This window comes from Peromyscus maniculatus, chromosome 1, assembly GCF_049852395.1.
Source record: "Peromyscus maniculatus bairdii isolate BWxNUB_F1_BW_parent chromosome 1, HU_Pman_BW_mat_3.1, whole genome shotgun sequence".
Classification (NCBI taxonomy): domain Eukaryota; kingdom Metazoa; phylum Chordata; class Mammalia; order Rodentia; family Cricetidae; genus Peromyscus; species Peromyscus maniculatus.
Genome location: NC_134852.1, coordinates 145,434,389 through 145,446,669, shown reverse-complemented (window position 1 = coordinate 145,446,669; position 12,281 = coordinate 145,434,389). Strand labels below are relative to the sequence as shown.

The 12,281-nt window shown below is 46.1% G+C and overlaps 1 protein-coding gene across 2 annotated transcripts in view; it reads right to left on the bottom strand.

Moving 5' to 3' along the window:
- Dock1 (dedicator of cytokinesis 1) overlaps positions 1 to 12,281 on the bottom strand; it is a 516,862-nt gene that overhangs the window by 180,135 nt on the left and 324,446 nt on the right. For both annotated transcript variants that reach the window (XM_015995837.3, XM_006976933.4), the window contains exon 29: positions 11,330 to 11,424. In XM_015995837.3, coding sequence (XP_015851323.1) covers positions 11,330 to 11,424 — 95 coding nt within the window. The remainder of the gene's footprint in view (positions 1 to 11,329; positions 11,425 to 12,281) is intronic.

Sequence of the window (12,281 nt, the reverse complement as noted above, 5' to 3'; positions counted from 1 at the left end):
CAGGTAAATGTGGGACAACTTTTGGTTAAGGAAATTCACTAATTACTAGATTGTCAGGAGCATAAGAGGGATTGTTTGCTCACTGCATATTGGCATCCAAAATAATTTCTTCGTGGACTCAAATATAAAAAGCTTATGTGCCCCTCCTCCCTGTAAGTAAGGTTTCATGTGCTTATCTGTTGACTTCTTGATATTTCCCATGGGCTGCAGATGTAACTGAGTTGGCAGAGTGCTTGCTTCACAGGCGCCAAGCCCTGAGTTCAAGCTTCGGCACAGCATGAGGCAGGTGTGGTGGTACATGCCTATAAACCCAGCACTTGGGAAGTAGAGGCAGGAGGTTCAGAAGTTCAAGGTCATCCTTAACTACACCAGCAGGATTTCTACTGACGTTAATTATTTTAGATTGTCAGTCACACAACCACTGTGGAGCACCTACTGTGTGGGAGGCAAGGCACCCTGCAGTCTCTGAGGTTGTTGAGAGAGATTTCAAATATCTAGGTGCAACATTCCTATGGCAGTGTCCAGAGTTTCCTATAAAGCAGTGACTGCCATGTGAAAGGTGCCCATGTGCAAAACATGGGCAGAGGATACTGCCACCCCATTCACGCTCTGATTCTCTAAAGGAATTACAGTGAGCACTGTTACAATTTCTTCATAGATTTGGCTATGCATCCCACCTTTAAATTTTTAAAATTTGAGAACATAGGGTCAGGTTGGACTGAAGATGAAGGCAATATATTATTCAACTTTATTTTCAATCTTGTGACTAGCAGACAGATAACTACGTACTCTCACGATTAGTATTTAAGACAAGCTCACTGTAAAAATAGCATCTCTTGGAGATGCTGCATTAGAGAAATGTGAAGCTTCACTACCTGGACAGTCACCAGAGGTGACTCCATTCAGTATCTTTCTGCAAGTCTTCATGACAAATTTTAAATGTCAACCAACAGAAACATTATGAGAGGAAAAGCTGTAGTTACTGAGCTGAGAAAAGTGTCTGCAGCACACACACACACACAGACACACACACACACACACAGAGACACACACACACACACACACACACACACACACACACACACACACACTTGTGCAAGGCGCTTGCTTAGGACCTGTGCGTGTGTGAGTAAAGGGCTGTTAGCATAGAAAAGTACACAAGCCTGAAGAGAAAATAACAATAACATTTTAAAAATAAATACATAGAACTGTGCTCAAAGTTAGATATCAAAGAAGGGTGAGTTCAATGCTGTGATGCCATAGATCACCAGATTGACTAAAAAAGAAAATGAATGGTATTAGCTATTACTGAGCATGTGTGGCAATAGAAATGCAGCTCTGTATGTGCATATATGTGTGTGCACATGCGAGTGTGTGTGTGTGTGTGTGTGTGTGTGTGTGTGTGTGTGCTCTGCTGCTCACACTTCTGGCAACCGATGTAACCTGCCACATCTCAGAGCCTCTTCTGAAGCCAGAGTAGGGTCATCCTCAGAGCCTGCAGCTCTGACATATTACAACACTGAGACAATCTCATAGACCATGCTTGGTAACAAAGGGCAACTGGGTAAGTCCCCGAGCTTGCCAAGTCCCCTCCACCCACACAAAGCTACCCACATGAGGAGAGCCAACAACACTGGCTGGCTTAATTACAATCCAAGTAAATCCGTAAATCGAATGTATTCAGATATCATAAGAAATGAATGAGTTTATGAAAACAAAGAGTTTCATTCTTCATAACACACCTTCAATGCATACAGGAAACATTTTCCATCTCCACGGAGACACTGATGTTCTTAATGATCAATACCTATGGCCAATTTCTTAGATATGGAGGATCAAAGACATGATATTATTCCCACATCCACAGAAATGGCCATGACCATAGTTCCTGTGGTCGCTGTAAGCCAGGCTTCAGTGATATTCTCTGTTCACGTTAGCCCATTCATTCCCATGACACTCCTTCCATTTTTGTTCCAATTCTTAGCAGAGAAGTTGCAGCCTAGGATACATTTTCCAAACGCATCAAAGTTGACCAACGGAGGAGTGTGGACTTGGATAGGGTGTTCTGGTTTCCTTTCTGTTGATGTGATAAAAAATACTCTGGCCAAAAGCAACTTAGGGGAAGAAAGGATTTATTTCAGTGTATACTTTCAGATAGCTGTCCATCAGGAACTAGAGGCAGGAACTGAAGCAGAAATCAAGACACTGCTTGCCAGAGCTCTCTCTGGCTCACATCCAGCCACCTTGATTATACAGTCCAGGCTGACTAGCATAGAAATGGTTCTATGCAGAGTGGCTACCTCCTACATCAATCATCAATCAACTTATTTTTCAATTGCTATAATAAAACACCATGACTAAAGCAACTTACAAAAGGCTCTTTTTTATTCTCTGGGGTGCTGCCTTTGCAAAGGTCAGGAGCATCCCCAAAATGCTCTCAGTAGATGCCACCAGCCCTCTCTCCCCTACACGTAGCAGCCAAAGTATGTCTGGACATAGCCCTCTGTCCTTTGGGGGGGGGGGTAGGAACCTCCACTTGTTCAGCCACTAAAAGGACACCTAAGGTACTATCAGGCAACCCAGAAGGTTTGTGGTTTTGGTTTCCTTTCAAGTTTTTTTTTTGTTAGTTAGTTTGCTTGCTTTGGACAAGGTCTCACTATATAGTTCACACTAGCTCTCATCCACTGATAGCCCAGACTGACCCCAAACTCAGATCTTTCTGCCATGATGAATACTAGATTACTGAGCTCCTTCACCTGGTCATTCTTAGCCCTGAGCCAGCTTCAGAGACCCTTCAACTACATAGATTATTCTAGGTTCCAGGAGTGTAATGAATGAGAATTTAGGACAGGTCTAACCTTGTATTGGGGGTGGGGGCGGGGGCGGGACTGGTGGGGTCTTCAGATGGCTATGAGGAAATGTTTTCCCTCCATTTTGTTTGTCTCCTAGAGATGCTTCATGCACAGAATGGAGAGGATATTGGCTTTTGTCCTCATGAAGTACAGTGCATTCTCCACGGCTAAGTGCCAATGGGGACAGAGACAGATAGCCAGGAGGTCACACATGGAGTGGAAGTGTGCACAGCCTGGGAATTCTCCAGCAGACTCTGCCTTTTCAAACTCCCTCTGAAGTGAGCGTCCCTAAGTAAGAGTCCTGAGAGCCCTTCATCACTGCCAGCCCTTGGAGAGCGGTTTGATTTTTCATCTTGGAATTAAATAAAGTGGCAATTCGAATCAACCTCACTGGTAGAAAATATCTGTGCTATGTGCAATAAATTAGTGATAAACAGCCAGGTAAAATCAGAAAATGGTTTGTTTCAATTATGCAAAGAGCAAAACAATTAAAAACAGTCAAAAGAACACAAGAAGAAGAAAATCCCAAGAGGTAGAAGAGGGTGGCCTGATAGTTCCCACAACTAAGGGAAGCTGGTTTTGCTATACCGTCCACACCACACACAGGTCCACAAGCTGCTGAGGGAGAATAGCTCACGCCTTTGTCCTCTACTCCCACCAACTTCTGGGGATAAAAGGAAAATGACTGTGCAGTCTGCTGGCTTTGGTGCATGCTTTCTGGATGTGCCAGTTCTGGGCCAAAGCTATCTGTCTGGAAATCCTAGCACAGCAGGATGGTCACTCTCAAAGGAACGTCCTGTGAGTTTGCTGGGGAAATGAGCTAGGAAACTAGGGACCCCTAGAGGACAGCCTGTGGTCTCCACTGGAGCACATCTCAGACCGAGTCAGTATCCTCGGAAAGGGTGAATGTTCCAGAACACAGAGTGTGAGCCAAGGTCACAGGAAGCACACTGAGTTCCTGGGAATCTTTCTTCCAGAATGTTTGTGACACGGAGTCCCTTAGTATCTTCCTTCATTGCAAGCCAGTCCCCAGCTTAGGCTGCTATGGTGCAGATGCCAATGACAAGAGGAAAAAGTAATTCTTAGGTGAGCTTAAAACTATTCAGCTGCCAGGAACACAAAGCTAGGCTACAGCTAGGCAGTGCACATAAAAGTTAGCTAAATTAATACAAAGTAACAAGATAACTGAAACACCATCTTCAAAGAAAGAAGAAAAGGTAATGTCAAGTCAGAATTCCAGAGCTGCTGCAGCCTGGAATGCTGTAACCAGGCTCCCAAGGTGCACAGAGTTTGGCAGCTGGGGCTTCCAGATTCCCCTCTCCCCATGCCATGGCTGAGGACAGACGCCTTGAGGCAGGTCTCCATTGGGCAGGTACCTCTGCCTTCCCGTCTATCTCCCTAAGCCCTCAGCACAGTCCGGCTACCAACTACAGTTCCTCTAAGCAAGGAAGGCAGTGGCCATGTACTTAGGGACAGCTGTTGCTACCAATTTGCTTTCTGGGCACTGACATGATGTATTGTAGAAAACCCAGCATTGCTAAGGTAGAATCCATTCCTAAGGCTTAGGGCCTTTTCCTGTCCTGAGCACATGCCAGATTAACACTGGCAGAAAGATCAGCAAGCATGCCAGCTGGATGCCAACACATCTAATGGGCTTTACCTAGGAGTGGGAAAATATATGATATTTAAAAGGAGAGAAGTTACTACACAGAAAAAGTAGGTATGGGCATCTTCCTTCATGAAATGTGATGATGTATTGATTTGCATATTCAGTTGCTGAAAACTTAAGTACTATATTCAAACATGGAGAATATACCATGGTCAAATGCTATCTGAATCAGCAGGGAAAGATGGAGGATGAGGAGGAGAAGAAGTGGAAGAGGAAGAAGAAGAAGAAGAAGAAGAAGAAGAAGAAGAAGAAGAAGAAGAAGAAGAAGAAGAAGAAGAAGAAGAAGAAAGTCACATAAAATGGCTTGGCTGTAGTCAACCAGTGATAAGGAAAGGAACGTGCTATCCTGAGGAGCAGACTGCAAACATATGGACTGGGTTGATCAGTTGTCACAAGACCACGATGGAGAAAAACATGACTCTCTCACACACATGAAATAAACAACAACATACCCTTACAAACTGTCAGCAGAGGTGAAATGTCAGAGTATGAAACAACAAAAGCAAGACCAGTTGGTTCCAGACACAGTGCACCCAAAGATATATTTTGCTGCATGACTTATGGTGCTCAAATGCCCAACCATTAAACAAACGAAATGAAGGTCAGCAAAATAGAATACATTTGGGGCCAGGAAGATGGTTGAGTCAGTAAAGTGTTTGCCTTGCAGGCTTGAAGACCTGAACTCATATCCTCAGAAGTCAAAAGGGAAGAGACCATGCAAAGGCACATAGTTGAAATCCTAGCCCCGGAGAGGCAGAGACAGGCAGTTGTTTGTACTTTGCTGACTTAAAAGTTGAGTTTCAGGCCAGTAAGTGATCCTCAAAAATCAAGGTGAATTGTACCTGAGGAATGACACCTAGGATGTCCCTTGGTCTCCACATGCTTCTGTATACACACAGACAAGCACACACAAACACAAAAATTTCACTACACTTATTAAGCTTGTCTTTCCAATAGCTCCAGTCATAACCAACCCTTGCTAGGGCCACTACACTGAATGGCAACATCTCATGCACTGAAAGAATAGTCTATTCGTTTCTTTGGGAGGCATTTTAAGTTCTCAACAGATGCTTTTCCTCTGCCACTTTCTTGCTCAACATCTCATAGGTAAAGATCCTCATGCTGAACAGTCAGTCTCCTCTGGTGAGTAACAAGGACCCTTCCCACCATCTAGTGAGAATTTTGCAATCATTGTCTCCCTCCATGCCTTACTTTCCAGCATGCTTCAACTGTGGACTACTAGAAAGTTCCAACCCCCTTCTTGACTTTATATGCATGGATTTTCAAACTCTTCAAGGCAAATGTGCAGGATATAAACCACGGTTTATAAACACAGTCTCCTTTAGGCCCCAACTCAGCCTAGAAGAGACCAGTCAGCCTCCAACACAAAATCTACACTGACATGAAGGGATACTTGGAAACTATTGGCAATCATAGCTGTCAACAGCAATGGTTCTGAGCAAGGGAGAGTGTTGATTTCACTTACTTTCCTCCTGAGAGGGGAGGGCCAGCTCCTAGCAAGGTCTATGGGGGGATTTCAATGGGAGTGGTTTATGTTTTAAAAATTCTATCCTAAGTGTCAATCATTGTTGACAAATGCAGAAAGAGTTCTGCTACCTTCTCTGCAGTCAGTTTGAACAGGAAGCTGAATTAATAAGGGGGTGGAAATTATCCCCAATCCTTTTTCTCACATGCTTCATGAGGAAGAAATGTGCCTCACAGGCCAAATGAAAGCTATGCAGGCCACACATTTCTCTAGAGTAAAGAAGAATTGTGTCCCATCTGACAGACTTTTACCTCTTCCTGTCCCACCCATGACAAAAATTCTAGTGTGCATGATGGGTACACGAACACAGTGCCACTGGGGTGAGCCCAAGGCCAGGACCAATGGAAAGAAGGCAAGTGGTCACGTTGCCATCGGCAGCTAACACATCCATGATACACAGTGTGCAGCTGTGTGCTGTGCCATACGCACCCGAAGAACCAATCCAGAAAAGACAGCCATGTGAGAACCAGGGCAGCGGTAATGCTCAGTAGTGGAATGGAAAGGTGTTGGCTTCCAGTCATCCCGGGGGCTTCCAAGAAGCAAGCAGCCATGCTGCTCTGGATAAAGCACTTTGCACACAGACACACTCTGATTGCTTCTGAACTGTGTTTCTTTAAATGCCACCTTGCCAGCTGGCACTCTCACACCCAAGCTCAGACCCATCATGCCAGGCTATTGTTAGTCCATCACTATCTTTACATGGCAACCGAGTAGGGGCTGGCCTTGGGATCTTCACTCAGTCCCAAGATCCTTGATTTACAAGCTGTTGCCCCGCATCAAATGGGTGCTGTCTTTAATTCCGCTTTACGAGCCCTGAGCACCAAGAGGCAGTTTGTTCACAGACAAAGCCAAAGGAGCACACGGATATTTAAGAGACCAGAGAGGCTGATTTGGTCGATTTCTAAGCTGCGGGTGGCAAAACTGCATGTCCAGCTGTGCCATTAAAACTTAAATAGAGACTCCGGAAGCTTCTGGGAACCACAGCTTAGCGTGTCAAGGGAAGGAAGGCTACAGTGCACAGCAGGGTCAGTGACATGAGCAAATCTGTCAATGTGGATATAATCAACTACAGACAGACAGACAGACAGACAGACAGACACACACACACACACACACACACACACACCCCAGAGGCAGACAGGAACAATGGAGAAACCGTATGTGACTGTTAATCTGGACTCTCAACTTGATGGAATTTAGAATCGCCATGGAGACAAACCTCCGGGCTAATCTCTGAGGCACTTTGAAGAGCAGAACAATTAAGGTGGGAAGGTCCACCACAGATCTGAGTCAGTGGGCTGAGGTCCCAGACTCAGGCAAAAGGAGCTGAGCACAGGCACTCATCCCGCCCTGCTTCTCGGCGGTACACACAATGTGACCAGCTGCCTCACCGACATGGCATCGGCTGCCATGCCTACCGTGCCAGGATGGACTGCACCTTCAAACCATGAGCCAGCCGGAACAGCGCCTTCCTCCCTTAAGTCGCTTCTGTCAGCTATTTTCTTACACCAACAAGAAAAAATGACCATACCATATTATGTGCTCTCTGCATAGTTTCTGCGGGAATATTGTTTTAGTCCTTGAAAGATTTTGTCCTTGAAGAAACTCACAGCGGGCTGGTGGACGGCATCCTCTCTAGACACACAGCATTCAGTGCTAAAGAAAGGGGGGAGGCAGCAAGCCTGGGTTGAGCAGAAGTCAGCCAGGTAAGGAGCAAAGCCTTATGGGAAGCCTGTGCTCTGAGGGGGTGAAGGGTACAGTCAGCAAACTCTTGGGCAGATGGAGGCACAGCTCAGGTAAGGAGGGAGGGTATAGCATGGCTTAGAATCTGGCTCTGGGTGGTTGGCCTGGATTTAAACACTAACTCTACTACTTCTTTCTGTGTGCTTATAACTTGCCTCAGTTTCCCCATGTGTGAATCCCAGAGGATTCCAAGAGAATGAGGATACACTGGCATGTGACAGTCCTACCATGGTCTCAGCACCTATGTGTAGCTCACTCTCTATCCCAGAACAAGTGTATTAGTCAGGACTCTCTAAAGGGACCAGAACTGATAGAATGAACTGATATATAGTATGTATGCAATAGCTAGATCTGGTACTATCTCGGTCCACAGACTGAATATCTCCGAAGTCCCAATCTGATGATGGGAGTCCCAGAGAGGTCCCAGGGAAATGTCAGTTTACAGTCCACCAGGTAATTCCAAAGAGGTAGGTTCTAACACAGCAAAGGAAGAAATGGTTCAGGAAGAGGACAGATGAATTTCCCAGCGGAAGTGAGGGAAGCAGGCAAAAACCAAAATCATGTGGCCCAGATTTAGGGTGAGTTTTCTGACCTTAAATGATCAGATTTAGGGTGGGTCTTCTACCTCAAATAATCCAACTAGGAAAAACCCCTCACAAGAGCACCTCACAGCTGCTTGGGTATAGATGTGCCCACAACATATATACAGCAAGCAGCAAGACAGAATGCACACACTGTCAATAGTGAAAAACTCTTTCTAGTGAAGCTGACATTTAAGGAAGGTAAGGGCCACCAAACCAGCTGTCTCCAAAGAGCTGTAAGTATCTGGCACTCTAACCTGGTGGAGGCAAGCAGCTTCTATTTCATTTTCTCTGAACTTTTGAGCCTCCTGTCTGCATCTCCCAAGTGCTGGGATTACAGGCACATGCTCCCATACCTGGTTTCATGCAGCAGTGCTGGGGTCTGGGGTCTGGGGATCAAGTCTGGTGCTTAGTGTGTGATGGACAAGCCTGTTCCCAGCTGAGCTACAGCCGCAGCCTGGAAAGAGGCTCCCTTACACAACCTGGCTCGGCTTCTGCTCATCAGTGTTGCGTATTCTGGCATTTGCATCCCATGGGGTATGGGAAAAACTTTCACAATCGTCAGTGCCCGTATGTGAAGTACATAAAAAAAAAAAAAAAAAAAAAAAAATGGGTTGCTCTTCCATAGGTCACCATGCTTTCGTATGTGTCCCTGTGCAAAATGTTAACTGTGGAAGAGTCTTCATATGGAGCCAAGTCAGGAACAGATAGATAAGAACACGCACGCACGCACGCACGCACGCACGCACACACATGCACTCATGCACACTAATGTATACACATGTGCACATATCTACAGGAAGCTCCAAGGGAGGAAACAGTGGACCCAGTGACTCAGAGTATTTGATTTTTGACTAGACAATCTGGTGCAGTACTCCGTGTAAGATAGGTCCCAGGCTGTGCAGACTGGACATTCACACTGCCCCCCCTCCCCGCCCCACCCACGATTGCCTTATGACTTCAACCTCTATGCACAGTGAATCAGAGGCTGGGGCAGATGTCCTTCTCTACACTTGGTGTCACCTATCTTATCCTCAAGTTTCAATGGCACTACAGGAGCATGCAGTGACTGTTCTCTCTCAGCTCATTTTCCTCAAAAAAAAAAACAAAAACAAAAACAAAAACAAAAACAAAAACAAAAACAACAAAAACAAAAAAAAGCCTGTGTGTAAGACACAATGGACACTTCTTGCTGCCACCCAGGACAGTTCATCACAAGGCTGGGCCAGCAGGGAGTCTCCAGTGAGCAGAAGAAGGCTGATGCTGCTTAGTCAGTCCACAACTCTGGGGACCACGAATCATACACTTCCTTGACGCGCAAAGAACAACAAGGCTACAAAGTGTCTTGACGTCTCTAGACTCACAGTGGCATGTGCATGGAGCCATGGGCCACAGTGATTCTTTTTCTTTGGGGGGAAGTGGAGACTTCTTCCAAGCCAGGGTTGGAGGGAGGACGTATTTGATGGGGTGGCAAGAAGAGGGAATAATACAAGGGTGATTTGAAAACTATAAACAAACGGTCAATCTTTTATGGTTGGCATCACAAAGTTAAACACACAAGTGTATTTTATCCTCTCCCCAACAAACTGGTGGACCCTGACAGGGCATCCTGAGATCAACTACAGTGAACCAATCACATCTGAGTTTTGTTTGAGAAGTTACCACCCAGGGTATGGAACACACAACCTGAGCACAGACTGGGACAAGGCTGCCTTCTAGGGAGGCCAGAAACCATGTTCACCCATGGGGTCAGGCAAGGAGTCCACAACTGCTACCTCCCCAACTTGTGTTCAGGGACCTGTGTTCAGTAATGCTGCCTGCTATCCCTAAGCATTGGCCCATAGTACAATGGAGTCTAAGACAATGGGGGTTTGTTTCAGATAGCAATGTTGATTGGTTTGTTCTGTCGAATGAAAAAGAGGCCTATTAAAAACATTGTGTAGTGTTCCAGAAGGAGCTGGAATTTTCTATCACAAAAATAAATCCCAAGGGCAAAAATGTTGGAGCTCAGCTTCTACAACAGGATGGGGCTCTCAAGAAACAGGCAGAGGGCCAACGTGGCATGTTGAGTAGAAGGATGGAAGCAGAGGCCAAGACCAGAGGCTCCACAACCATCAGGGATGGCTGCAGCAGCCCCCAGCCTGCTGGCCAAGACTCCCCTCCTCCATCCTGTCTGTCCACCATGAGAGATCTTGGCCACAGCAGTCTCTGACTTGAGAAATGCAGCATTCCCTCAGTGGAACCTTGTCAGAGGTCTGCTGGGAATCTAGTCACATGAGAAACACTGTCCCTGCTGTGGCAGGAGGAGAGGAACCCGGGAAAGCTCCAGGGAAGGCCCTGCTGCCATGGGTTTCTCCCTGGGGTGTACAAAAGGCAAACCAGGAAGGTGTGGAACTCCAAACCTGTTCTCCCAGTGCTTGGGAACTGGGGGCAGGGGGATCAGGAGTACAAGGCTAGATTTAACTGTACTGTGAGTTTGGGGATAGCCTGGACTACATGGGACTCTGGTGAACACAAAACAAAAACAAAGAAAAAGTCAAAGCCATAGGGAAGCTATAAGCTAACATCACAAGGAGAAACACGGACCTATCAGAAGGGCTAAAATACACCCAAGCCTCTCATCTTTCCATTTATAACCAAACTGACCTCTGCCCACCAACAACTTTAATCCATGGACATCACTCTATTCTTCTTCTCTCAGATTTTGTCAGTGCCAGCTGAGAGCAGCCCTGGCTCTTCCCCTCCAGGGACACAGCCTGATCTAGTGACAGAGCCCTATGGCAGCATAAGGACATCCTCATGATCTCCATGTCCACATCTCCACAGAACCATAGGCACCATAGATGAAGCAGAGCACGTAAGCACAGACACCCTCAGTAGCCGGCCACATCACCTTTGCGGCCAGATATGACGGAAGTGGGATGCGGGCTACACTTACTTGTTCTGCATCGTGTTCATTATCACCCAGTCGAAGGGGTAGACGTTCTTCCCAATGAGGTTCTTAAACATGATGAATGTCTCCATCAGAAAATCCTGCAAGGAGACAACATAGCAGTGAGGCAGCCCACCCAGGAGGAGGGTGAATACTCTTCCCGATGATGAGATTATAAAAGACCCCATTATTTTTAGCTGAAGGAAAACATTCTGGAAGCAAATGAAGATGTATTTCACTGGGGCTGTGTACTGCTTCCGTCTTTCTGTTTACCTGGGCACCTCCTGCTTGAGATAGCTTTTTCAAGGATAGATGTTGAAATAGTCCCTGGGAATGTCTCTCTGGCAGTTAAGAAAAGATCCCCAAGGGTTATAAATATACATTTGTGCCTTTTCTGCTTACAGGAAAACATGGATTTTACAAACCCATCACGCAGGCTACAGCACTCTCTCATGTTTATCCTAAATCCATTTTTCACTATCAAAACCCCCACAGATTGGTATATTGTGATCCCTACCCTTTCGTTTTGTAATTTAAAGCTCGCCTTGACCCTCTGTATACATTCAGCTTGCAGCTGAGCCTGTGAGTAAGGAGCCTATTTGCCCCAACAGCTCCACAGGCAACCACTCAGGGATGCCACCGGAATCTCACGGTCTTTGTGTGGAGCCCCCAGATCAACCTAGGGCAGCAGGATTCAAGGAGTTCCCTGCTGCTCTGTGCCACTCACATGTCCACAAGGAAGCCCCTGGCCATGGTGAGCTGGTAAGGATGTACCAGCTCCCTCATGCTGGTTGGAATTAAGAGAAGTTCCTATTTGTGAGGGCAATGTAGTTTTGCTCTGTGCTGTTATCCTGAACCCTGGCAAGGTTTCCTGGGAAGTCCTCGTGTATGCTCAGGAACCAGGGTGAGCAGGAGACCGACAACAGGGAGTTAGTTTAGAAAAGGGATGCCATAGCTA